The 26,800-nt window shown below is 49.9% G+C and overlaps 1 protein-coding gene across 1 annotated transcript in view; it reads right to left on the minus strand.

Annotated features, from left to right (window-relative positions):
* Nucleotides 1–26,800, minus strand: part of KIF17 (kinesin family member 17) — a 54,845-nt gene that overhangs the window by 5,413 nt on the left and 22,632 nt on the right. The window contains exons 6-13 of the mRNA XM_047792752.1: nt 26,408–26,517; nt 16,411–16,558; nt 14,119–14,678; nt 12,837–12,917; nt 12,197–12,295; nt 11,189–11,400; nt 8,704–8,935; nt 860–1,118 (exon numbers count right to left, since the gene is read on the minus strand). Coding sequence (XP_047648708.1) covers nt 860–1,118; nt 8,704–8,935; nt 11,189–11,400; nt 12,197–12,295; nt 12,837–12,917; nt 14,119–14,678; nt 16,411–16,558; nt 26,408–26,517 — 1,701 coding nt within the window. The remainder of the gene's footprint in view (nt 1–859; nt 1,119–8,703; nt 8,936–11,188; nt 11,401–12,196; nt 12,296–12,836; nt 12,918–14,118; nt 14,679–16,410; nt 16,559–26,407; nt 26,518–26,800) is intronic.

Consider the following 26,800-nt stretch of genomic DNA (forward strand, 5'->3'; position numbering starts at 1 on the left):
TGGAAAGAGGGCGGCTAGAGTCTCAGCAGGGATGGTGCCAGAGATGTAGGCCCTGAATGGACACTCTCTGACCGGGGGGAGGCCAGAGGGGGCACCGTGGGAGGCAGGAGCCTGCTGCTCCCTGAATGGGCAGAGCCAGCATTGTGACTAGGGAAGGGCCACTGCAAGCCTGACCCCGTTCTGAGACTCGGTGGAGGTTCAGAAGTGGGGAGGGGGCTCAAGATCATCTTATCCAACTCTTTCTTTGTGAAGATCTGGGAACCAAGGGCCAGAGAGGGACAGTGGCCATCATAAGGTCACACAGGAAGTCACTGGCCAAAGCAGAAAGTGAACCAGGCCTGAAACTCTGAACGGCTGGTTTCTGTCCTTGGCCTACAGCTCACAGCTATGATTCTGATGCTGGGTAAAGTCACTTATGCTCTCTGAGATGCCTCATGTGCAAAACAGGTGTAATAATCTTTGTCCTTCACAGGGTCCTTGTAGGATGAAATAACGACAGTGGTGATCATGATAAGAAAATGTGCCAGGCACTTAAAGCATGCCAGGTATGACTCCAAGGGTTTTGCATGTATTAACACATTTTAAGCCACCCAGCAATCTTTAACGAAGGTACTGTTATTCATCCCCATTTCACAGATGAGGACACTGAGTCCCAAAGAGCTCACACAGGGAATGATGGAGCCAGACTTCCAACCCACATCTGTCCAACTCCTAGGTCCCCAACGTGTAGGGTATCCTGGGTCACGTGTCTTCTGCACCCACAGCCAGCAGCGAGAGGCCCAGGGCCCCTTGTCAGCCTGCAGAAAAGCAAACTGTGGGGAAGGGATGGGACAGCCGCAGGGGCAACAAAGCTCCTGACCTACTGGGAGGCTGGTTTTGATGATCATGGGCTCGGGGATCTTCCAGAGGCCATTATCCTCATCCCAGCAGGACTCGCGCTTTATCTTCTCCAGGTTGCTATAGTTACAGTCCCTGCGAATCAGGGGCTGCACCTGCTCCAAGAGCTGCTGGAAGAGCATAAAGTCACGTTCCTGCCGACGGATGGTGGCCAAGTAATCGATCTTCTCGAGCTCAAACTCTGACTGCAGATCTTTGATCTCCACCTCTGCCGCCTGAAGCTGAAAACAAAGGATGATGAGCAGTGAGCAGGAAAGACACCAAGACCTCTTGCCACCCACATGACTTCCATACCCACTCACCGACCCTCTGGCCAGATGCTCGCCCTCTGCTCACGGATCCACTCGCCCATCCACCTGATTTCCACCATCTGTGCTGTCATCCTTCCATTGATTCAGTCACCTTCCTTCCCTCCTCTCTATTCAACTTACTTTTCCTTTTTATGGCCGCACCTGCAGCATACAAAAGTTCCTGGGCCAGGGGTCAAATCAGAGCCGCAGCTGCAGCCCATGCCACAGCCACAGCACCACCAGATCCAAGCCACATCTGCAACCTATATCACAGCTTGCAGCAATACCGGATCCTTAACCCACTGAGCCAGGCCAGGGATCGAATCTGCATCCTCACAGAGACAACGTCAGGTCCTTAACCCACTGAGCCACAAGGGAAACTCCTCCACTCAATATTTAAATGAGCACCTACTGGGTCCAGAGCCCTGCAGAAAGCAGGAAGGAAAAGAAGTTGATCATCAGCCCCCACTGCCAGCCTTCAGTCAATATCCCACATTCATACATTTTGTTCAGGAGCCTTTTATTTAGAAGGCTCCACATATACACTGTAGTCAGGACAGTCCTACAAGATCTCAGAGAACTGTACAAATTCTTTGTTTGTTTGTTTGTTTGTTTTTTAGCTTTTTAGGGCCGAACCTGAGGCATATGGAAATTCCCAGGCTAGGGGTAGAATGGGAGCTGCAGCTGCCAGCCTATGCCACAGCCACAGGAACACCGGATCTGAGCCACATCTGTGACCTGCACCAGATCCTTTAACCCACTGAGTGAGGCCAGGAATTGAACCCACATCCTCATGGATACTAGTCGGGTTTGTAACCTGCTGAGCCACAACTGGAATGCCTACAAATTCTTTTTCTAGAGTTCCCGTTGTGGCCCAGTGGTTAACAAACCTGACTAGCATCCGTGAGGACTTGGGTTCAATCCCTGGCCCTGCTCAGTGGGTTATAAGGATCTGGAGTTGCCATGAGCTGTGGTGTAGGTTGCAGATGTGGCTCAGATCCCTTGTTGGTGTGGCTGTGGTGTAGGCCAGCGGCTATAGCTCTGATTAGACCCCTAGCCTGGGAACCTCCATATGCTGCAGGTGCAGCCCTAAAAGACAAAAAAAAATTCTTTTTCTAAAGCAGGAGGCACAATTTTTCAGCCTCAACCATCCTTGCTCTCCCACTGCCACGGTTCTGTTAGGATGTGACAAACACTGCACCCACCTTGAGCTGACCATGACTCAGACCCACCTTGAACTTATGTGGATTCCAGATGTTTTTGATCTGTCCCGGTCTGCCTGACAGGCCCTCCACTCCCTCCTAAGCACAAGGACTCCCAACTCCAGCAGTAACCATGCCCTCCCTGAGCCCCAAGACCCTTGGTACACAGTCTATTTCCTCAAAGAGCAGGTCCAGTTTGATTAGCAAAGAAGGTTCAAGTTCATGGGAATGATAATCACATGTAACCAACTGAGAACAGAGGAAGCCTGACGGGCAAGGAGACATCGGGGGTGGAGGTACACAGGGGTTTCAAGGAATCTAATTATGCTCTGTTTTTTTAAATCTAGACAGTAGGTAATTGGCATTCATGGTAACAGTCTATTTGTATGGCTGTAATCATTCACAATGGGTTTTTGTTTGTTTGTTTGCTTTTTAGGTCTGCACCTGCGGTCCACGGAGGTTTCCAGGCTAGGGGTTGAACTGGAGCTATAGCTGCCAGCCTACACCACAGCCACAGCATCGCAGGATCCCAGGTGTGTCTGCGATCTACACCACAGCTCATGGCAACACTAGATCCTTAACCCACGGAGCGAGGCCAGGGATCACACCTGCATCCTCATGGTTACCAGGTTCGTTAACCACTAAGCCATGATGGGAACTCCCTCCCATAATGATTTTTTTTTTTCCCACTGTACAGCAAGGGGGTCAGGTTATCCTTACATGTATACATTACAATTACATTTTTCCCCCACCATAATGATTTTTAAAAGCACTTTTTTAAGCCAATAACTTTCATTTCACAAACAAAATCCAATTAGAAAATATAATGGATAAGGATACCCCATAGGGGAAAGCAAATAAAATGAAATACCCAAGTGTAAAATTAACAAAACCCATACGAGGAAATTTTTTAAAATACTCCTGAGTGACACAAAATTTGGTTTGAACTAATGGAAAGATACACCATGTATGTTTCTGGACAGGATAATTCAACTTCCCAAAGATATCAACACTCTTAAGCTAACTTAAGTAGAACATAATCCTCTCAAAACATTTCCATCCATTTTTGTTCTTTTTCTTTTGAGCTAGTCCAACTGTTTATAAAGTTCATTTGGAAAAAAAAAAAAAAAGAAAGAAAGAATATTCAGGGAACACCTGGGGGAAAAAAATCACTAAGGATTAGCCCCCTGAACTTGCACAACAGATTATAAAGCCTCTGAATTTTAAACAAAGTAGCTGGCAGTGGTACATGAATAGACAAAGCAAGAAAAATGAAGAGAAAATTCAGAAATACATGTAAGTGCATATAGAAATTTAGTACACAATAAGAGCAGTGGAGAATAAACAGACTTTTCCAAAAATGGTGCAAAAGAGAATATTGAATCAGCTCTTCACACATGCACTATGATTAATACCAAGTCGATCAAAGATTTAAATGTAAGAACAGAAGGACCCATACAAATTCTAGAAGAAAACACAAGTGAACATTTCCAACTATGACTCAAAATCTGCATGCAATAATAAAAAAGTTGCCTAAGTGGACAAAAATAATTTCATGGAAAAATACCATAAAGCACCGTAAAGGAGACAAATGATAAACTGGAAAAAAAAATTTTTTTCCAACCTATCTTGCCACACCTGTGGAATGCAGAAGTTTTTAGGCCAGGGATCAATCCCATGCCACAGCAATGACCGGAGCTGCTGCAGTGACAATGATGGATACTTAGCCTACTGAGCCACACAGGAACTCCAAGAGTTAAAATTTTTAGTATAAATTATAATACTTCTCATATAAAGAGCTCCTATGAGTAGAAAAGAAAAAGACCCGCCATCCTAATAAAAAAATGGGCAAAAGATGTGAACACAGTTCCCAGAATAAAACCTGCAAATGTCTCTAAAACATGAAAAAATGCTCAACCTTGCTCACAGTTTGAAAAACGCAAATTAAAACTACACTGAGTTATAAAATAAATCAGTTCTTGGAATATAATATACAGCACGGCAGCATGGGGACTACAGCTAATAGTATTGTGTTGTATATTTGAAAGCTGCTAAGAGAGCAGCCCTTAAAAGTTCTCATCACAAGAAAAAAATTGAAACTATCTGAAGTGGTGGATGTTAACTAGAATTACTGTGGCAATCATTTTGCAATATGTACAAAATATCCAATCATTATGTTTTACACTGGAACCAATATAATGTTATGTGTCGATTATACCTCAATTTTTTTTGGTAATTTTTTGATTTTTAGGGCTGCACCCGTGGCATATGGAGGTTCCCAGGCTAGGATCAAATCGGAGCTACAGCTGTCAGCCTTCGTCACAGCCACAGCAACACAGGATCTGCACTGAGTCTGCAACCTACACCACACTTCACAGCAACGCTGGATCCTTAACCCACTGAGTGAGGCCAGGGATCGAACCCACATCCTCTTGGATCCTAGTCAGGTTTGTTAACCACTAAGCCACAAAGGAAACTCCTCTCAATTTTTTAATATAAAAAATTTTTTTGAAGTAGTATCTACACCGAGGTACTACTTATTACGTATCTGAATGTCAGAAATTCAAAATTCTTTCAATATACTCTGTTGGTAAGGCTGTGGGAAAACACACACATGCATGCTAGTGGAAATAGAAGGGATACAGTCCCTGGAGAAGGAACTTGGCAAAATCTAGCAAAATCACATATGTATTTACTCTTTGTCCCAGCATTCTCAGTTGGAGGAATTGATTCCCAAGAAATCTACCCAAAAGATAAAAGTAGTATGCACAGCCTATTTACTAGAGCACTCTTGATTGTAGCAAAATATTGGAAAAAAACCCAAATGTCCATCATAAGAGAACTGATTGAGTAAACAATGATACAGCCTCAAGGTGGAGTTCCATGTAGCAGTAAAAAGGAATGAGGAATATTTCTAGATGCTGCTTAGAGAGATCTTCAGAGATACATCGTTATGGGGGGCAGGGAGCTAGCTGGAGGAAAGTGTGCATTGCAGCTCCTTTTATCCATGAAGAGGGAGGATCTGTATTGCAGGAGGGATACAGAAACACACGTTTGTTTATATTAAAAAAATATATACACCAGGCGTTCCTTTTGTGGCTCAGCTTTCCAAACCCATAGTATCCATGAGGACATGGGTTCGATCCCTGGCCTCGCTCAGTGGGTTAAGGATCTGGCATTGCTATGGCTGCAGCACAGGCCAGCAACTACAGCTCCGATTCAACCCCTAGCCTGGGAACCTCCATATGCCGTGGGTGCAGCTCTAAAAAGATAACACACACACACACACACACACACAGAGTTCTGGGTGCCTGAAGATAATAGCAGCCACCTAAATCTGAACCTCTCCAGAGAAATCCTCAGAAACACACACAGAACAATGAGGATTAAAAATAAAACCGTCCTCAACCCAGCCTTCTGACAGGGAGACAGGGAAGGCCAGAAGCTTCAGATTACCTGCACTTTCACTAGGCAGCTCCTGAGCCCAGGGAGACTAAGCACCCAGCCAAGCACAGAGGGTGAGGGCAAGGTGAAAGGAGGTTGGCAAAATCACTCCCGAAGGAGAAAACCCCATCCTGACAGTGGGAGAACACGAAGACAGGCCTGATACCAGGACACTTAGTGCTACAAGACACTGAAGTGTGTGCAGGACTCAGAGGATTGGTCTCTGCGAGGCACTGCTTCCAGGGGTTATTGAGAGGGCACTTCGAAGCGGGAGATGCCCCTTGAGGTGGAAATGAAAAAGCCTGGCAGACACAAAAGCACAAAAGACGCACCAACCCCTCTCACCAAACAAACAAAAACTAAAAAAAACCCCAAAACACTGAGCTCTGGAAGGCACGATGTTTGCGCCTATGATTTTCATCCCCTGGTGTCATGCCTGTGAATGTGTCACACGGCAAAAAGGACTCTGCAAATGGAATTAAGGCTGTGAGTCAACTTCAAAATAGGAAGATTATCCTAGATTATCTAGCGGGCCCAGTGTAAGCAAGTGCGCCTTGTGGGAGGAGCAGGGGCAGAGAGAGGGCAGAAGAGCTGCCTCACAGAAGCAAGGCAGGAGGAGTGGCAGCGAGACTGGAAGCAGGGGAGCGACTCTGCAGGGCAGGCTGGCTTTAAAAGCACCAAGCACCAGGAAATGCAGGCTGCCTCCAGAAACAGAGCAACAGCCAGCAAGGAGAGGGGACCCTCACCCCTGCAGCCCCACAGGACTAAAAGTCTGCCAACCTCCAAATGGCTTCTCTCCTAGGACCTCCAGCAGGGAAAGCAACCCTGTGGAATTTTCAGTACCACATTTTTTTTAAGGGCCACACCGGCAGCATATGGAAGTTCCTGTGCCAGGGACTGAAACAAAGCCGCAGCTGCCTATTTACAATAGCCAAGACATGGAAACAACCTAAATGTCCATCAACAGAGGAGTGGATCCAGAAGATGTGGTACATATACACAATGGAATATTGCTCAGCCATTAAAAAGAACGAAATACCAGCATTTTTTGCAACATGGATGGACCTAGAAACTATCATGCTAAGTGAAGTCAGCCATACAATGAGACACCAATATCAAATGCTTTCACTGACATGTGGAAGCTGAAAAAAAGGACAGACGGAACTTCTTTGCAGAACAGATGCTGACTCACAGACATTGAAAAACTTATGGTCTCTGCGAATGCTTCTAGATAGCTGTCCGCCCAAACACACCCTGTGAGGAAGTTACCCTATCATACACTGATCCATTGACTATATGGAGCTGCCTGCCTCATTTTTCAGTCTCAAGATACCTTAATTCAATGAGCACTTTGTGTGCTCCATCCTCAACAACCTCTGCATTCAACTGTTACTCAGATGTGGAAAAACAAGACACTGTAAAACCAACAGGAGAGCAGGTGTATCTAATCGAAACTATGATAACAGAAAATAAGGAGTTCCCATTGTGGCTCAGCAGGTTAGGAACCCAACATAGTGTCCATGAGGATTTGGGTTCTTGATCCCTGGCCTCACTCAGTGGGTTAAGGGTCCAGCGTTACCACAAGCTGTGGCATAGGCTGCAGATGCGGCTTAGATCTGCTGTTGCTGTGGCTGTGAAGTTAGGCATGCAGCTGCAGCTCTGATTTGACCCCTAGCCTGGGATCTTCCACATGCCACAGGTGCAGCCATAAAAAGAAAAAAAAAACAAACAGAAAATGAAAAAGTATTTCAGTAGAAGGAAAGTCCCCCAAAAGCACAAATACAAAGAACCAAACAGATTAAAAATTAACCCAACACCCCAAGGTGAATAAAATTTCTTTACATATTAACACATATGAAAATTTCAAATCAGAAATCCAAAATCCTAAAATGGACAAAAACGATGAAGAAGTGAAGGGGGACATTCATCTAAATCAGGAAATAATTTTTTTTAACTTAGGTATGTAGACCACATTACAAGAAAGAACAAATTCAATTAAAGATATAAAAGGTATCAAGAAAAGGCATGGAAATAGCCAAGAAAAGTTAAAAACAAAAGACTTAAAAGAGAACAAGTATCAGCTTTATGCTTTGGCAAGATCCCCTGGATGCCAGTATTGAGAGGGGAGGAGGCGGGGAGAGCAGGTGGCCAAGGACATTATGAGACCCAGATCACCTGGAGGATGCTCTAAAGGACATACAGTGACCGTGACCATCACAGAGGGCAGGACCTCATTCTCCTCTAGTCCTCACGCCCCACGCTCAGCCACATAGCTGCCTTTCTGCCCCCGGAGCCACCCACCTCACCTGGGCACTGGCCAGTCTCTCAGCCCAGACAGCTCTTCCTTCAGGTCATCACACATCTGCTTTTTCTTAACTTTCAGGTCCCACCCCAGAGGTCACCCCCTCCACAAGAATGGCCCTGTTCTCCCATCTAAGGGGGCCCCAGGAACTTCTGGGGTTCTCTTAACGCTCAGTGCCTCCATCTAGTGCGTATTTGCACAGGGCACTCCCTTTGTAGAAATGAATTCAGTTGTGCATTTGTAATGTGAGCGTGTGCACTTCAATAAAAGTGAAAACATAAAAATAAAGACGCCCACTCCCGTGTTTGCCTCGGCGGGCTATCCCTTCCTGAGAGTCTCCTGCTTGTTTCGCTGCTGGTATTTCTTACACACACACACTCTCCCCCTGCAACATGAGCTCCACGACTGCAGAGACGCACCTGTCACCGTGACAGCTTCCAGAACAGGGCGTGGCACACATCAGGCATGGAATACACCCAGGCATCAAGACCCAGGGCGAAGGCCAGCCCAGCGCCGCCCGCATGTGGGGCGGGGCCTGCGGGGGCGGGGCCCGGGCCCAGAGCCTTACCTTCCTCTGCATCTTCTCCAGCATCTTGCTCTTGGCCCTCACTTCCTCCTGGATGGAGTCGTAGACGTTGAGCAGCACCCAGTCCCCGCTGTCCTCGTCCGAGTTCTGCAGGGCCGCCACCAGCTGCTGCTTGCGCTCGTCCGCGTACCTCTTCCGCCGCCTGTGCTTCTCCTTCAGATCCTTGTTCTTGGCCTGCTCCCCGCCCACCACCTGCTGCTCCAACAGCTGCAAGCTGCCGGCACGGAGGAGAAAGCAACCGTGGCAGAGCCCGCCCATCACTGAGCCCTGGCCGTCCAGCCCATCTCATCGACTCCCTCCGACAACTCCACTTCAGAGGGTGGCCTGGAGAAGGGAAGCGGCTGGCTGGGGTCTGACCCAGCATTCCCGCCAGATCTCCCTGGCTCTAAGCCTGTGTATTCTGCCGCCTCCTGTGGTTCTGGACCCAGAGCTGGTCCACCCGCCACCTGCCACCCACCTTGCAGTGCTGAAGGTCCCACAAGCAGAGCAGGCCCAGGGACCCGCAACCTGCCGGATTAGAATAATCCTGGACTGTGGGGAATGTTCCATACAATCAGTGCACAATGTTTAATCAGGGACATGGACAGTGTGGGGTTTTTTTAAATATTTATGTCTAAAATGCTCAAAAATGTTTTGAGTCTTGGAGTTCCCGTCGTGGCGCAGTGGTTAACGAATCCGACTAGGAACCATGAGGTTGCGAGTTTGATCCCTGGCCTTGCTCAGTGGGTTAACGATCCAGCGTTGCCGTAAGCTGTGGTGTAGTTTGCAGACACGGTTCAGATCCCGCGTTGCTGTGGCTCTGGCATAGGCCGGTGGCTGCAGCTCCGATTCGACCCCTAGCCTGGGAACCTCCATATGCCGCGGGAGTGGCCCAAGAAATAGGAAAAAGACAAAAAAAAAAAAGTTTCGAGTCTTGCCTTTTAAAAGTACAAGTTTCAAATAACTACAAACAAAGGCTTTGTGTGGAACTTTCCAGCTACTAAAGCCCCACAGAAGTGTTTTGGACTCTGCCTCTCCTCAAAGGGATGTAAGGGGCACAACCAAAGGCGTTACAAGGACTCATAAGGAGATAGGAGGTCATGCTCAGGGAGCGAACGGAGTCATGCAAACCCAGCAGCCAGGCCAGATGCGCTACAGCCTCAGCTCTGAGGACGACAGCAGCCCGGGCACAAGGGATCCACGTCCAAGTCACTGCTCTCCTTAAAATCCTTCTAGGGTCCCCACAAGGATGAAGCCCAAGCCCCAGGGGCACACAGGGCCTCCATGTCTCCTCTCCCTCCGCAGCCGCCCCCCTACCCCGCCCATCTCGCTCCAGCCATAACCCAGGGCTGCTACTTCTCAAATATCCAGATGGTTTCTGCCCTCTGCACCTTTGTGCCGCCTGGGCTGTGCTCTGAACCTCAAATGCCACCCCTTAGGCACCTGTCATGCAAACCTGATTCAGATGTCCCCTCTTCTAAGAAGCCCTCCCTGACCACACCCCAGACCACACTGCAAAAACCTCCACATGCGCTGAGTGTTTTCTGCATGCCAGACACCGAGCTGCCGCCTCATGTGACCCTCCCAAGAAGTTTCTCGAGCTGGAACTCTCACGGTCACCCACCGTGCAGATGAGAAGCCAAGGCACAGAGAGGTTAACCTCAGTCCAGGTGGCAGAGCTGGGAAGCGGTGGAGGCGGCGGCTGGGAATCCGGGCAGTAACTGCACAGCCTGCTCATGCCTAACGCTCCAGAACCTGCCGTCCCGGGCCTTATGTACCCGCCTCACTTGCCTGGACCCAGAGCCCCTTGAAGGCCCAGGCAGCAGCTCATGCCTGCTTGTGTCCTGCTGCCCAGTGTATAGCATTTGTTCAGTTAATGCTTGAACTATGGCTTGTGGGACCAGGAGGGGGCTGAACCCCGGGGCTGTCTCTGACACGGTGGTGGACCTGACATTACATCTACAGAGGTGAGGCCAAGGCTCAGAGATGTTCAGTGACTTACACAAATCCTCACAGCAAGCGAGGAAAGCCCAGCTCTGCAGGCGGCCCCGGGGGTGTGTCTGGGGTGGCCGGTCCCTAGGGGGATGTCTTCCATCTGGGAGGGCACTGGAGGCTCAGCTGGGACCTGGGGACCTGGGGAAAGCCTGCATTCCCTGCCCCGAGCTCCTGAAAACTGCAGGCCTGGCCCCGAAAAAACCAGGTGGGGTCAGTCCCTCCCCTTCGTCCTGGAGCAGGTGCTCCCCCAGCAGGCACCTGATGGGATATCTGGTGGCACCCGTGCAGCTAGGTGAGCAGAGTCCTGCCACTGGCTGACCTGAGCGCCATCCTGGCCCCGCTGCTCCTGGAGAGGATGGGGCTCCTCTGCCACATCAGGAGGAGAGCTGGGTGGGGCTCAAGAAGAATCTATGGCCGCCTCCACCCCCGTGCCCAGAGCATAGTTCCCTCTGGCCCCATAAGGGTCCCACCAGCCCTGGGCTCAGGCACTTACCGGGCAAGCACCTGCTGCTGGTCCACGATGGGCAGTAGGTCATCAGTCAGCACTGCCACCTCCACGCCCACACTGTCCCTTCTCGCACTTGTCATGGTCAACAGGGGCTGAGGTTGAGGCTCCAAGGCCACCTGGGCTTCAGCCTCCGCCTCCACACCGGGCTCTGGAGCCAACACCACCTCCTCAGTCACTTCCGGGCCCAGGCCAACCTCCTGGGCACAAAGAGGAACCAAAGTGGAGGCAGGAGGCCAACTCCCAGACCCAAGTTCATGGCAACCTTGATCCCAGATTGGGGGCTCCTGGCCCCTGGCAGTCTGGGACCGATCACTTCTGGCTTAGGGACACCTAGTTATACAAAAATGTGCCACCATTTCCACCAACACCGCCTAAAACAGTCCCCCAGCTCCCTCTCCCATCTCTCACTGCCCAGACTCCACATGGCAGCCATGTGGAAAAGTCTCTTTTCTTTTTCTTTTTTTGGACCACACCAGCAGCATATGGAAATTCCCTGGCCAGGGGTCAAAATCCAAGCTAGAAATGTGACCTATGCCACAACTGCAGCAACTCAGGATCCTTAACCCACCGCATCAGGCCAGGGATTGAACTGGTGTCTCCAGAGAGAAGCCAGATCATTAACCCCCTGCGCCATGGCAGGAACTCCAATTTTCTTAAAATATAAATTTATCTTTCACAGATTCCCATCACGTTTGCAGTAAAAATCCAGGTTCTTCCACAGCCTGCCGCATCCACCTGCCTGTTCCCCTCCTCCCCCACCCGCCTCCTGCCAGTGGCCCACCCATCCTGCCGCTTCTCAGACCTTGTTTTCTGTCACTCAGAAAGTCATGGTCCTTCCAGCCACAGGACTCGGGCACTTGCTAACCCTCTGCTTGGTACTCTCCCCCGGCCCCTCCTTCCTGCCTGGGCCCCATCCCAGTGCCACCCGACAATCAGGGCGCCCGTGGCCTCCCTGTCTACCGTCTCCTGAGAACGTGCAGTGCCGGCTCCTACCCAGCCATCAGGTCCAGAGGCCAGCAGTTCGCTTTCACTCTCCACGAACGCGGGTGGATTTAAAGCCTTCTTCCCACTCCCCTTGGCCGGCTGTGCTCTCTGAAGCAGAAGAGTAAAAAATCGGAGGGTCTGAAACCAGCTGAGCTCAAAATGGGCCCCACTCCTGCCTCGGGGGCCCCCAGCACCTGCCCTGCAGCCCTCCTCCACCACACAGCCTCAGCTCTATGCTTTAGATGAGGGCTCCACGGCTGAGAAGAGTTTGAAACTCACTGTAGAACTGTGGCCTCTTATTAACACATCATTAAAAAGAGATATTGGAGTTCCCGCTGTGGCATGGCAGGATCAGCAGCGCCTCTGCGTTGCTGGGACGCTGGGACACCAGTTTGATCCCTGGCCTGGGACAGTGGGTTAAGGACCCGGCATTGCCACAGCTGCAGCTCGGATATGATCCCTGGCCAGGGAACTCCATATGCTGCAGTGTGGCCAAACAGAGCTGTTGTACCCATTTCATGGGTGAGGAAGCCGAGGCCAGAGAGAGAGGAGACAAGCAGGAGCATCACAGGAAGAACCAGGCCCCTGGAACCTCCCCCCACCCCTGCCCTCAACCACACAGAGGGCCTGGCAGGGGTGGGACACTCACAGTCCTGGTCAGGAGGTCATCGGCTACCTCAGCTTCAGCCCTGAGGTCAGCAGGCTCCAGCAGCTCTGTCAGGTAGGGGTGCTTGCAGGAGAACAGGTTGTGGGGCGGCGGGGGGAGGGGGGAGGAATGGTTGGCCAGAATCATCTTCTGCTCCCGGGCCTCCCCTTCAGCACCCCACACTGCTCATCAACCCCCCCTCCTCCTCCTGCCTGTCACTTCAGCGAGAAGGGGTGGGAAGGAGGGAGAGCAGAAGAGGGGAGAAAACTGCAGAGAGAGGAAACGGGGGAGGGGGGGAGACGGGGCACATCCTGAGCACTGGGTGTGTTCCCGAAGCATTACCTGCATGACCTCTTCAAGCATCCCTATGTTACAGATGAGGCAATCGAGGCCCAGAAAGGTGACTGCCCAAGGTCACACAATTGGGTAGCAGAGGTGGGGTTTGAACCCAGGTCTGTCTGATTTAATTTTATTTATTTATTTATTTATTTAGGGCTGCACCTGCAGCATATGGAAGCTCCCAGGCCAGGGGCTGAATCAAAGCTGCAGCTGCCGGCCTACACCACAGCCACAGCAACGTCAGAGCCGAACCGCATCTGCAACCTATGCAGAGGTTTGCAGCAATGCTGGATCCTTAATCCATTGAGCCAGGCCAGGGGTTGGACCCGCATCCTCACGGAGACCAGTCGGGTTCTTAACCCGCTATGGGAACTCCCAGGTCTGCCTGATCTTAAAGGCCTGTCCCTTACATCCAATCACTCACCTGCACAGGAAAGGAGGGAAAGGAAGGGGGAGAAAGGACAGAGGGGAGGAACGAAGGGGAGAGAAGAAACAAGGTTTTTCAACATCAAGAGAGATGAAAAGGGAGAAGGCACCGGAGAAACGAGCAGATGGAGGAAGGGCGGCCTCTCAGGATGCCTGGGTGGTCCCTGAGAAGTAGCTGCATCCGCTCAGAGTCCCCTTGACAGAGAGCGCACTAGGGTGATCAGGCTGCCTCCAGCTCTTTCACGCCTGGAAACTCCCCGCGCAGGTGTCCCTGCGTCCGCGGAACAGGTGCCCACCTGGCCTCCCCTGGGACCTCCATCCTAGTCATCCTACTGATCAACAGAGCAAGCGGCAGCGCTGCTCTTTCCCAGCCGCCCCCACCCCAGAGCCCGCTCAGAGATGGTGCTGCCGGCTTTGGGGAGGCCGCGCAGGCCCCGCGACCCCTCCCACCCCCCCGCTGCCCCCCCGCGGCGCCCCGCCTCCCGCACCACTGCCTGGCGTCGGGCGCGACCTCAGCTACCTTCGTGGTGACCTTGGGCACGTCCACCTGGGGCCCGTCCACCCCGGCCACCGTGGAGGAGAGCCTGGCCAGCTTGGCTTCCACCTCGGCAAACGGGTCGTGCAGGCCTGGTAACAGCTCCAGGGCCGACAGCGGCCGCTCCTCTGCCTGGAAGAAGGGCTCGTCCTCCCACAGGGGCTGCGCGGCCTCCCGGCTGATGTCCTCCTTCAGGGAGGACCCGCCCTGGGCCTCCACTTCGGGCACTGAGCACTCCAGGCTGCTGGGGTCCCCGGGCTCGGGGAAGGCCGCGGAGACAGACGTCTCTTCCAGTGTGGAAGACGCCTCGGACCTAAAAGAAACCTCCGACTTGGAGGCCTCCACCTGGGGCAGTTGTTCGAAGCTGGACGCAGCCTCCGCGTTGAAGCCGGTCTCACGGGGCAGGGTGTCGGGCATGGCGTAGATCTCGGGTCTCACGGCCGTCTCGTACTGGAAAGTCGGGGAGTCCTCAGACCTGCTGGCAAACTCAGCCCTGGACATGACCTCGGCCTGGTGGAAGACTTCGGCCTTCAGGACGGCGGCCTCTGCAAATGGAGGCCTCCTTTTAGCTTTTTACAGGTGCGACTCAGGGGCACCCGGAAGCTGGCCCCAAGACCACTATGTCCAGGAGACCAGCTTCAGGGCCAGAGCCTCCCAGGCCCCCAAATACTGGCTTCCCATCTCTACCCCCCTGCCCATCAGAACTTAAGCCCTATATCCTTCCACCTCTTCCAGGAAGTCCTTCCTGAAGAGCTCTGTGATCTCGCCATTCTTTGACCTCCCCAGCCATTACTACTCTGCCTTGGGACTGTTCTGTTTTTTGGGGTTTTTTGTTTTTTCCTTTTTAGGGCCGCACCTGCAGCATTTGGAAGTTCCCAGGCTAGGGATCAGACCAGAGCTGCAGCTGCCAGCCTACACCAGAGCCACAGCAACATGGGATCAGAGCCATGTCTGCAACTTATGCCACGGCTCACAGCAATGCTGGATCCTTAACCCACTGAATGGGGCCGAGGATCAAACCCGCATCCTCATGGTTCTTAACGGGAACTCCCGAACTCCAGGACTGCTCTTAATACATAAACTGATTGCCCTGCAGGTCTTATCACCTCCAAAGCAGAGAGCTCCCCAACACCAGATTTCTCACCCAAGACCCTCAGGGCCCCCCTCTGGGTGACCAGCTCAGGGCTCTTGTCCACAGGATAAGCTAGAACCGTGAGAGTTAAATGAATGCTGGGGATGAATACTAGGGAGACCAAATAAAATCCCTCGGAGGCCTGATATTCACTCTGGACTGGAGGGGACACACTCAGGAACAGAAAGTGCTAGAATCTACCCTTCCCTCTTCTTCTGGGTCTACACCAAGAGGGGCACCTCCCTGCCAGCTGGGACTGGACAAGGATCACACAGGCCTCCTGCTCCCAGTTTGCCGGCAGCCACCTCTTTGTCACCATGTCCTGAGCTCCTCTAATGTTCCCTTTGCTGAAAGGGGACATCCACTCCCTAGCTCCTGGCCTGAGCTTCTCCAAGCCTCCGTCTGCACAGCTGCAGTGCGAGGAGGCAGTGAGTCCTCACTCACTGAGAGAGTTTCCTACTCAGTACCTGGCACAGAGCAATGCCCAACAAATGGTACCAATGCTGTGACCAACGTCATCACCAACACAAGGTAGGTTGTGTAATATCTGAGTGAGTACTAGGAAGTCTGGGCTGCCTGGCAGCGCAGGTGTTTGAAAGATAGTGGTGCGGTGGAACATTCTAGAATGTCAAAAAGAAGACAAAAATGTCCAGGAAGGTAAAAGTTCTTGCTAAGGATTGAATGCGTATTTTAGGAGGTGGTTGCTTTGGTAACAAATGGGCTCAAAAGTGAAAGGAGAAAATGCAGAAACTGGGGGACGGGACTTAGACGGGCTGACTTCTAACTCCACGTCAGTCCTGGGCTGTGGACCCGCCTGCGGTCAAGGCATCAAGAAGCAGTGCTGTGAGAAAGAACACTGGCTCTGGGATCACACTGCCTGGGTTCAAATCCTGGCTCCACTTTACCAGGCTGTGTGACCATGGGCAAGTTACGTACCCTCTCTGTGCCTCAGTTTCCTCATCTAGAAAATGAGGGTGATTGTGCTGCCTGCCTTGCTGGGCTGGGCTTGCTAGGAGTAAACAACTGAGTCCGACGGTGTGGAAAGTGCTCTGTGTCAGTGAGTGGGGTGAGGGGGTGACAGGCTGGCCTCCCTCCTGCTGGCCCCAGGGCTGGGGAGGGGGCAGGAAGCAGGGGCAGGGGCGCGCCTGTCTCCTTGCGCAGGTTCTCCTCCAGCGTGGACAGCTTCATATCGTAAGAGTTGCGCATGGCAGTGATGTCCTCCTCCAGCCGGGCCCTGGACTCCTGCTCTGCCTCGTAGTCAGCCCTCAGCCGGGCCAGGCGCTCTTCGTACTCCTGGGAGAGGCGCGGGACGACAAGGGAGGCCGCATTTTAGCAACGCTTCAGAACACAGCTTTCAGCTTTCGGTAATCCTTTTTTGTGCCATTCAGACAACCCAGAAAATACAAATAAGCCAAAAGAATAAAATTTAAATTACCTCTACACCCCCAAGATGATTACTGGCTGGTAAAGACCCTTCTGGAGTTTTCTCTATGCATTTTTAAAAAATTTTCTGGCCACACTTGGGGCATATGGAAGTTCCCAGGCCAGGGATTGAATCCGAGCCACAGCTGCTGGGGCCTACAACACCACAGCTGCCGCAACGTCAGATCCTTAACCGACTGTGCCGGGCCAGGGATCAAACCCGCATCCGTGGAGTTCCCGTCGTGGCGCAGTGGTTAACGAACCCGACTAGGAACAACGAGGTTGAGGGTTTGGTCCCTGCCCTTGCTCAGTGGGTTAAGGATCTCGCGTTGCCGTGAGCTGTGGTGTAGGTTGCAGACGTGGCTCAGATCCCGCGTTGCTGTGGCTCTGGCGTAGGCCAGCGGCTACAGCTCCGATTCGACCCCTAGCCTGGGAACCTCCATATGCCGCGGGAGCGGCCCAAAGAAATAGCAAAAAGACAAAAAGACAAAAAAAAAAAACCCGCATCCTCCACAGCGACCTGAGCCACTACAGTCAGGTTCTTAACCCACTGTGCCACAGAAGGAACTCCTTCCCTGTGCATTTTTAATGGGCTAATAATGTATATATTTGTTTGCAACCTGTTTTTTCCCCAAAGCAAGAGATGACGATCACCCTTTCACATCAACTAAAGTATTTTAACCAAATGGTCCTCAACCCATCAATGACGACTTTGTTTTTCTTTTTCTTCTTTTGAGGGCCACACCCACAGCATATGGAGGTTCCAAGGCTAGGGGTCGAATCAGAGCTGCAGCTTCCGGCCTGCACAACAGCCACAGCAACGCCAGACCTGAGCAGCGTCTGTGACCTACACTGCAGCTCACGGCAATGCCAGATCCTTGAACCCACTGAGCGAGGCCGGGGATTGAACCCCCATCCTCCTGGATACTAGTCAGGTTCTTAACCCACTGAGCCACAATGGGAACTCTGAGGAAAATATTTTTATGCACTGCTTTCCTCTCCATCTTTGCCATCACCACCAGCTCTTGTCCAGACTTGGTCCCCCCACTCCACTCTTGCTCCAGACCTTTCTCCACATGGCAGCTACGCCAGCTAGATCACTTTTCAGTGGCTTCCCATGTTCAAGGATAAAATCTGTCCTCCTCAACTTGAGCTTAAGTCCCTAGTGATCTGACTGGCCACCCCATCCTTGCCACTCTTGGGCATGCCAGCCACTCCCCTCTCCGAGACACACCCCTTCCCCCACCCCAGCCTCCAGCAAGGCCTTTGTCCTGACTCCCTGGCAAGCTCATCCCTTCAGGCCTCGCCCAGTAACACCCCCTCAGAGAGGGGCCTTCCCTGACCACCCTCCCGGAAGACCCCCGTCACCACTCTCTGTCACTGCACCTATTACTTCTTAGCCTGGATCACAGGTTCCAGCAGAGCAAGCTCCATCCCATCTTGCAGCCTCAGTGCTGAGCAGAGGAGGGACTCAGCGAATCACCACTGAATCAGCAAGTGCAAGAAGCAGAACTGTTTGGGCATCTGATACGCATCTTCCATGGGGAGGGCTGGGCATTTATGAACTAATGATAGTCTGTGCCCTGCTGTCTTTTGGAGCTGCTCCTGACAGAGGGGTTCCACAGCAGCAGAAGCCAGAGGAACAGGGCAGGGTTGGCGGTGGGAGAGCCCCACCCCACCAGATCCCCCAGCACAGAGCGTGACCTGGGCACTGGGGGTGGGGGAGAAGTGAAGCATTAAAATGTAATGCCTCAGAGCAATACTTGCAACATCACTGAGCCCCAGGGAGGTTCCAGATTTGCCTAGAAGCACGCAGCTCTCTAATGGCCTCTCAGAGACCTGCAGTCCATGCTCTGTCTGCTTTCTCCTGCCCTGCCCACAGCCTGGCCTCCTCCCTCACCCAGCTGGCATCCCATGGCCCACTACACCCATCCCTCAAGCAAGCACCCCTGACTCCATCACCCCAGCACCCTCCTCTGCTCCCTCCCAGCAGAGCCCTGACCCCAGTTAAACCCAGGCCTCAGCCCAATGGCTCCTACATCCTGCCTGAGGATACACACGTATTTGTACGCACACACATGCACACATGTGGCAGCACTGACTTCCATTTTCACCTGTAAATGTGCAGCCCCGAACTGCAGGAGGACCTCTTAAGTGGGGAGCCCCCCTTCCCAGTCCTTCCACTCTCCCCCTCTCTCTGCAACCCTCCACTCCCCCCATTTCCTGTCTCATCCTCCACAGAGAACACTGAAGAGGTCAGAGGTGAACTCCCTCCCCCGTCCCAGCCCCACAGCTTCCTGTCCACCTGCAGCTCTGCCAGAAAGCTCTGTGTCCTCTTGCAACAGAGGATAAACCATCAAAAGCCAGACCACCCCATAGGAGGACTTTGCTCTTTCAAACCCCCTCCCTCCCGTAGAGCAGAGGTTGGTAATAGACCATGCCCTGCCACCCACAAAACAGGCTCTATCATAGCAATCAGACAAAAGAAATAAAAGATTGCCAGATTGGAAGAGAAGAGGTAAAACTGTCACTATATACAGATTACATGATGCTATATATAGAAAACCTAAGGACTCCACAAAAACTACCGGAGCTGATAAATGATTTTAGCAAAGTAGCAGGATACAAGCCTAACATTCAGAAATTGGTTGCATTTCTGTATACTAACAGTGAAATATAAAATATTTAAAAAGAATACCTTTTAAAATTGCACCTCTCAAAATTAAGTACACCTGGAATACTGGAATTAAATACACTAGGAATAAACCTGACCAAGGAGGTGAAAGACTTACAGGCAGAGCACTATAAAACATTATTCAAGGAAGTTAAAGAAGATGCAAAGAAATGGAAAGCTATCCCATGCTCCTGGATTGGAGGAATTAATATTGTTAAAGTGGCCACACTACCCAAAGCAATCTACAGATTTAATGCTATCCCTGTCAAATTACCCGTGACATTTTTCACAGAACCAGAACAAATAATACAAAAATTTATAAGAAGCCATAAAAGACCCAGAATTGCCAAAACAATGCTGAGGGGAAAAAAATAAAGCAGGAGGTATAACTCTCTTAGACTTCAGACAATATTACAAAGCTACGGTAATCAAGACAGTGTGGTACTGGTACAAAAACAGATATACAGATCAATGAAACAGAATAGAGAACCCAGAAATAAACCCAGACAACTGACTAGAGTCAATTAATATTTGACAAAGAAAACACACACATGGCATGAAAAAATGTTCAACATCAATAATTATTAGAGAAGTACAAATCAAAACTATAATGAGGCATCACCTCACACCAGTTAGAATGGCCATCATTAAAAAGTCTACAAATAGCGAGTTCCTGTTGTGGCGCAGTGAAAACAAATCTGACTAGGAACCATGAAGTTGCAGGTTCAATCCCTGGCCCTGCCCCATGGGTTAAGGATCCAGTGTTGCCATGAGCTGTGGTGTAGGTCACAGACCCGGCTCGGACCTGGTGTTGCTGTGGCTGTGGTGTAAGCTGGTGGCTGCAGCTCCAATTAGACCCCATAGCCTGGGAATCTCCATGTGCTGTGGGTGTGGCCCTAAAAAGCAAAAATAAAAAAAGAAAAAAGAAATAAATAAGATTTTAAAAAGTCTACAAATAACAAAGCTGGAGAGGGTGTGGAGAAAAGGGAACCCTCCCATGCTACTGATGGGGATGTATATTAGTACAACCACTCTGGAAAACAATAAGGAAGTTCCTCAGAAAACTAAATAGGGAACTACCATATGATCCAGCAATCCCACTCCTGGGCATCTATCCAGACAAAACTACAATTCAAAAAGATACATGCTATGAACAACTATATGGCAACAAGTTTGACAATCTGGAAGAAATGGACAATTTTCTAGAATCTTACAGCCTGCCAAAACTGAATCAAGAAGAAACAGACCAACTGAACAGACCAATCACTAGAAATGAAATTGAAGATGTCATAAAAACACTCCCTACAAATAAAAGTCCAGGACCAGATGGCTTCACAGGCGAATTTTATCAAACATATAAAGAGGAATTGGTGCCCATCCTCCTTAAACTCTTTCAAAAGGTTGAAGAAGAAGGAATACTCCCAAAGACATTCTATGATGCCACCATCACCCTCATTCCAAAACCAGATTCCACCAAAAAAGAAAACTATCGCCCAATATCATTGATGAATATAGATGCAAAAATTCTCAACAAAATCTTAGCCAACCAAATCCAACAACATACCAAAAAAATTATACACCATGACCAGGTTGGGTTCATCCCAGGTTCACAAGGATGGTTCAACATACGCAAATCAATCAGCATCATACACCACATTAACAAAAAAAAAGTCAAAAATCATATGATCATCTCAATAGACGCAGAAAAAGCATTTGACAAAGTCCAACATCCATTCATGATCAATACCCTCGCCAAACTGGGTATAGAGGGAACATTCCTGAATATAATCAAAGCCATTTATGATAAACCCACAGCAAATATAATACTCAATGGGGAAAAACTGAAAGCCTTCTCACTCAAATCTGGAACAAGACAGGGATGCCCACTCTCACCACTGCTCTTCAACATAGTTTTGGAAGTCCTAGCCACAGCAATTAGACAAACAAAAGAAATAAAAGGCATCCATATAGGAAGAGAAAACTGTCACTGTATGCAGATGACATGACACTATACATAGAAAACCCTGAGGACTCAACCCAAAAACTCCTTGAACTGATTAATAAATTCAGCAAAGTAGCAGGATATAAGATGAACATCCAGAAGTCAGTTGCATTTCTGTATATCAGCAATGAAATATTAGAAAAGGAATACAAAAATACGACACTCTTTAAAATTGCACCTCACAAAATCAAATACCTCGGAATACACCTGACCAAAGAGGTAAAGGACCTATATGCCGAGAACTATAAAACTTTAATCAAAGAAATCAAAGAAGATGTAAAGAAATGGAAAGATATTCCATGTTCCTGGATTGGAAAAATCAATATTGTAAAAATGGCCATACTACCCAAAGCAATCTTCAGATTCAATTCAATCCCTATCAAATTACCCATGACATTTTTCACAGAACTAGAACAAACAATCCAAACATTTATATGGAACAACAAAAGACCCAGAATCGCCAAAGCAATCCTGAGAAACAAAAACCAAGCAGGAGGCATAACTCTCCCAGACTTCAAGAAATACTACAAAGCCACAGTCATCAAAACAGTGTGGTACTGGTATCAAAACAGACAGACAGACCAATGGAACAGAATAGAGAACCCGGAAATAAACCCTGACACCTATGGTCAATTAATCTTTGACAAGGGAGGCAAGAACATAAAATGGGAAAAAGAAAGTCTATTCAGCAAGCATTGCTGGGAAACCTGGACAGCTGCATGCAGAGCAGTGAAACTAGAACACACCCTCACACTATGCACAAAAATAAACTCCAAATGGCTGAAAGACTTAAATATACGACAGGACACCATCAAACTCCTAGAAGAAAACATAGGCAAAACACTCTCTGACATCAATATCATGAATATTTTCTCAGGTCAGTCTCCCAAAGCAATAGAAATTAGAGCAAAAATAATCCCATGGGACCTAATCAAACTGAAAAGCTTTTGCACAGCAAAGGAAACCCAAAAGAAAACAAAAAGACAACTTTCAGAATGGGAGAAAATAGTTTCAAATGATGCAACCAACAAAGGCTTAATCTCTAGAATATATAAACAACTTATACAACCCAACAGCAAAAAAGCCAATCAATCAATGGAAAAATGGGCAAAAGACCTGAATAGACATTTCTCCAAGGAAGATATACAGATGGCCAACAAACACATGAAAAAATGCTCAACACTGCTGATTATAAGAGAAATGCAAATCAAAACTACCATGAGATACCACCTCACACCAGTCAGAATGGCCATCATTAATAAATCCACAAATAACAAGTGCTGGAGGGGCTGTGGAGAAAAGGGAACCCTCCTGCACTGTTGGTGGGAATGTCAACTGGTACAGCCACTATGGAGAACAGTTTGGAGATACCTTAGAAATCTATACATAGAACTTCCATATGACCCCACAATCCCACTCTTGGGCATCTATCCGGACAAAACCCTACTTAAAAGAGACACGTGCACCCGCATGTTCATTGCAGCACTATTCACAATAGCCAGGACATGGAAACAACCCAAATGTCCATCAACAGAGGATTGGATTCGGAAGATGTGGTATATATACACAATGGAATACTACTCAGCCATAAAAAAGAATGACATAATGCCATCTACAGCAACATGGATGGAACTAGAGAATCTCATACTGAGTGAAATGAGCCAGAAAGACAAAGACAAATACCATATGATATCACTTATAACTGGAGTCTAATATCCAGCACAAATGAACATGTCCTCAGAAAAGAAAATCATGGACTTGGAGAAAAGACTTGTGGCTGCCTGATGGGAGGGGGAGGGAGTGGGAGGGATCGGGAGCTTGGGCTTATCAGACACAACTTAGAATAGATTTACAAGGAGATCCTGCTGAATAGCATTGAGAACTTTGTCTAGGGAGTTCCCGTTGTGGTGCAGTGGTTAACGAATCCGACTAGGAACCATGAGGTTTTGGGTTCAATCCCTGGCCTTGCTCAGTGGGTTAACAATCCGGCGTTGCCGTGAGCTGTGGTGTAGGTTGCAGATGAGGCTCAGATCCCGCGTTGCTGTGGCTCTGGCGTAGGCTGGCGGCTACAGCTCTGATTGGACCCCTAGCCTGGAAACCTCCATATGCCGCGGGAGCGGCCCAAGAAATGGCAAAAAGACGAAAAAAAAAAAAAAGAACTTTGTCTAGATACTCATGTTGCAACAGAACAAAGGGTGGGGAAAAAATGTAATTGTAATATATACATGTAAGGATAACTCGATCCCCTTGCTGTACAGTGGGAAAATAAAATTAAAAAAAAAAAAAAAGATACATGCCCGTATGTTCACTGTAGCACTATTCACAATACCTGAGACACAGAAGCAACCTAAATGTCCATGGACAGATGAATGGATTAAGAAGATGTGATACATATACACAAAGGAATACTACTCTGCCGTAAAAAGTAATGAAATAATGCCACTTGCAGCAACATGGATGCAACTAGAGATTCTCATACTAAGAGAAAGAAAGAGAAAGACAAATACCATATGATATCACTTATATGTGGAATCTGAAATGTGGCACAAATGAGCCTCTTTACCAAACCGAAACAGATCCACAGACATGGAGAACAGACTTGTGGTTGCCATGGAGGAGGGGGGAGGGGAGGGAAGGACCAGGAGTTTGGGGTTAGTGGATGCAAACTATCACATTTAGAATGGATAAGCAATGAGGTCCTGCTGTATAGCACAGGGAACTATATCCAATCTCTTGTGATAGAATGTGATGGAAGATACTATGAGAAAGAATAAATAAATAAATATATAGATATAGATATAGATGAATGACTGGGTCACCTTGCTGTACAGCAGAAATTGAGACAACACTGTAAATCAACTACGCTTTAATTAAAAATTTTTTTTTCAATGCTCTATACCTTTAAACCCTTCCTTGGCCCCAGTTCCAGCGACCAGTACCTAGTATGGGCTCAGAAAATGCTTGTTGATGACTGAACTGAGGGCTATAGTGCAAACCCAGCCCCCCCACCAGCTTTGCCTGGAATTTGTTACCCAGCCCAGCCATGAGACCATGCCTTCAATTCACCATCCTCCAGCAATAGGAAAACTGCTGTGCACCTGTTCTAGAGATGAGAACACAGGCTTGGAGAGTTTAACCTGCCCAACAATACCTGTAAAAACTGGACTCATAGACTGTAAAAGCTGGATGGACCCCAGGAGTCTTCTAGTCCGATACCCCAGTGCAGCAGGAAAAGGAAGTCCATGGAAGCCAGCCTGTGGCTGAGCCGACCTCTGGCCCGGTGCCCCCTCCATTACCCCTGGGGCCACCTCCCTCATCCTGAGCATCCTGACCGGCTCTGGATGGAAAGGAAAGCATGGTCCAGGCACACAGTAGATGCTCAATAAATATGAAAGTCATCAATGAAAGAACAAATCAGAGGGAGGGAGGACCGACCCCCTCATCTCTTCCTCCAAGCGTGGCTCACAGAACAAACTCCAGGGCCAGAAAACAGACTTGGTGGTGGTGGCCTCAGGCGGCTGCGCTCTGACACAGTGCCCTCTAGGCTGCTCTTGAGGAGGAGATGACGACCCCTGTCCCCAGGGTAGAGGACCCTCCAGCCAGCCCAGAACAGAGGCTCTTTTCCCTGCTGACCACTAGAGGGAGCCAGCGCCCTGCTTATCACACAGCCATGCTGTCTGCCTACCCAACCCTTCTCAGGGAGGATGCTTCCAGCCCTGCCCAGACCAGCCCTCCCCACCCAGTTTTGTGACCAAGGCCCACCTGTCCCTGTATGAGTCCAAAACCCACTCGGAACCTCAAAGCGCCACCACTCTCATCTTGTGGGCTTGTGCTCGGCCATTCCTAAGGCTCCTCCTCCTAATACCTTCCCAGGAGCCAAACCCAGGGCTCCAGAGACAGCCTGACATCCACAGAAGGTCCCAGAACAGCAGCAGCAAAAGCAGAGTGAGTGGCTGAGTTCCCAGAACCTACACAGGGCCGGTACAGGGGTCATCCAGGGGCCACAATTGAGCCTCTCCCCAAACAGTAAAAGCCTCCACCTGTCGTGGGCAGCACATGGGCACTCTTTGGTTCATTTCTCCCAGCCCTCCGCCCACAGGACTGAGATGGCCCAGGCCTTACCCGGTCTGCCTCCCAGAGGCTGGGCCCCAGGCCCCCACAGCCTGACCAGGGCTTCCGGAGGTCCGCCGGGCTGATCCCACAAGAGGTCACAGCTGAGTGGCAGAGGCCCAGGTGCAGACACATCCCGGCTCCAGTCCCCGCGGAGCTGCCCAGACTAGCATTAGGTTTTCCACTAGGAAAGACCCAGTGCACTCAAGAGACCATTGAATGTCAAACCCCAGCAGGTGCTGGGATCTCGGAATGCAGCCCTTAATGGCAGGAACCTCTGGAAATCCACAGTCTGGAGTTGGGATGGAGCCTAAGCCAGGAGTTAGGAGGCTCTGCGTGTCTGGCTGTGTGAGTGCCTCTGGAGGTCAGCTCCACATCTGTAAACCAGGGGTTACCCGCCTGCTCTCTGGCTCCCAGGGATTCTGGGACATCCATGGCAGGACCCAGGTGCCTGGAGGTAAGAGATCTTGCTGGGAGGCCCCACCCCACTTATCCACCAATCAAGTCAATGGGCACCTGGGGGCTCCGCACAGCTCACCCAGGATGCCCTGCTCTCAGCCCCGACCCCTTCCACTCACCTCCTCGCCAAGGAGTAGGCCATGCCCACCATCAGGGATGCTCTCCCCATGCCATCAATCCACAGCTACCCCTCCCTGCAGGCCTGAGGCTGCACCCCTGCAGACACTGACGGGGATGGACTATACTCTGCAGTCCAGAACCCATTCAAACCCTGGCTCAGACTCTCCTTAGCTGTGTGACCCTGGGCAAGTCATGCACCTTTCTGAGCCTCAGCTTTCTGGGTTCCAAAGGGAGACTGGAGCAGAGTGAGTGGCTGCTCCAAAGGTGATGGTGGCACGGAAATGACATCATTCTGGAGAAGATCTCCTGCTGGGCCCCACCCGCTGGCCTACGCTCCCACCTGTCAGGGGCTCACCTCCCGGATCAGCTGCTTCTCGGCCTCCGGGTCGTACTGGATCTCAGGCGGGGGAAACAGCTTCTCCTCGATCTGGACCGGCCTTGGGGGCACCTGACTGTTCAGCAGGGCTGGGAGCAAAGTAGAAATGAGGGGCTGTGACCAGGTGCACCTGGTTAAGCAGAAATCTGTAAAAAGACAACTACGTGCTCATTCAAAAAAGACTTCAAAGTACTGAACTTATTTACTTTAAGCAGGATTTTGTATAAAAGGCACACATACTCATCCAACAAATATTTATTGAGCACCTACATGTTCTAGGCACTGGAGATCTGGCACTGAACAAAAAGGCAAGACTCCACACCCACACTGTTTTCAACTGTGAGGAAAGGAAAGCAAAATGTGTAACATATT

The sequence above is a fragment of the Phacochoerus africanus genome, chromosome 8, assembly GCF_016906955.1.
Source record: "Phacochoerus africanus isolate WHEZ1 chromosome 8, ROS_Pafr_v1, whole genome shotgun sequence".
Classification (NCBI taxonomy): Eukaryota; Metazoa; Chordata; class Mammalia; order Artiodactyla; family Suidae; genus Phacochoerus; species Phacochoerus africanus.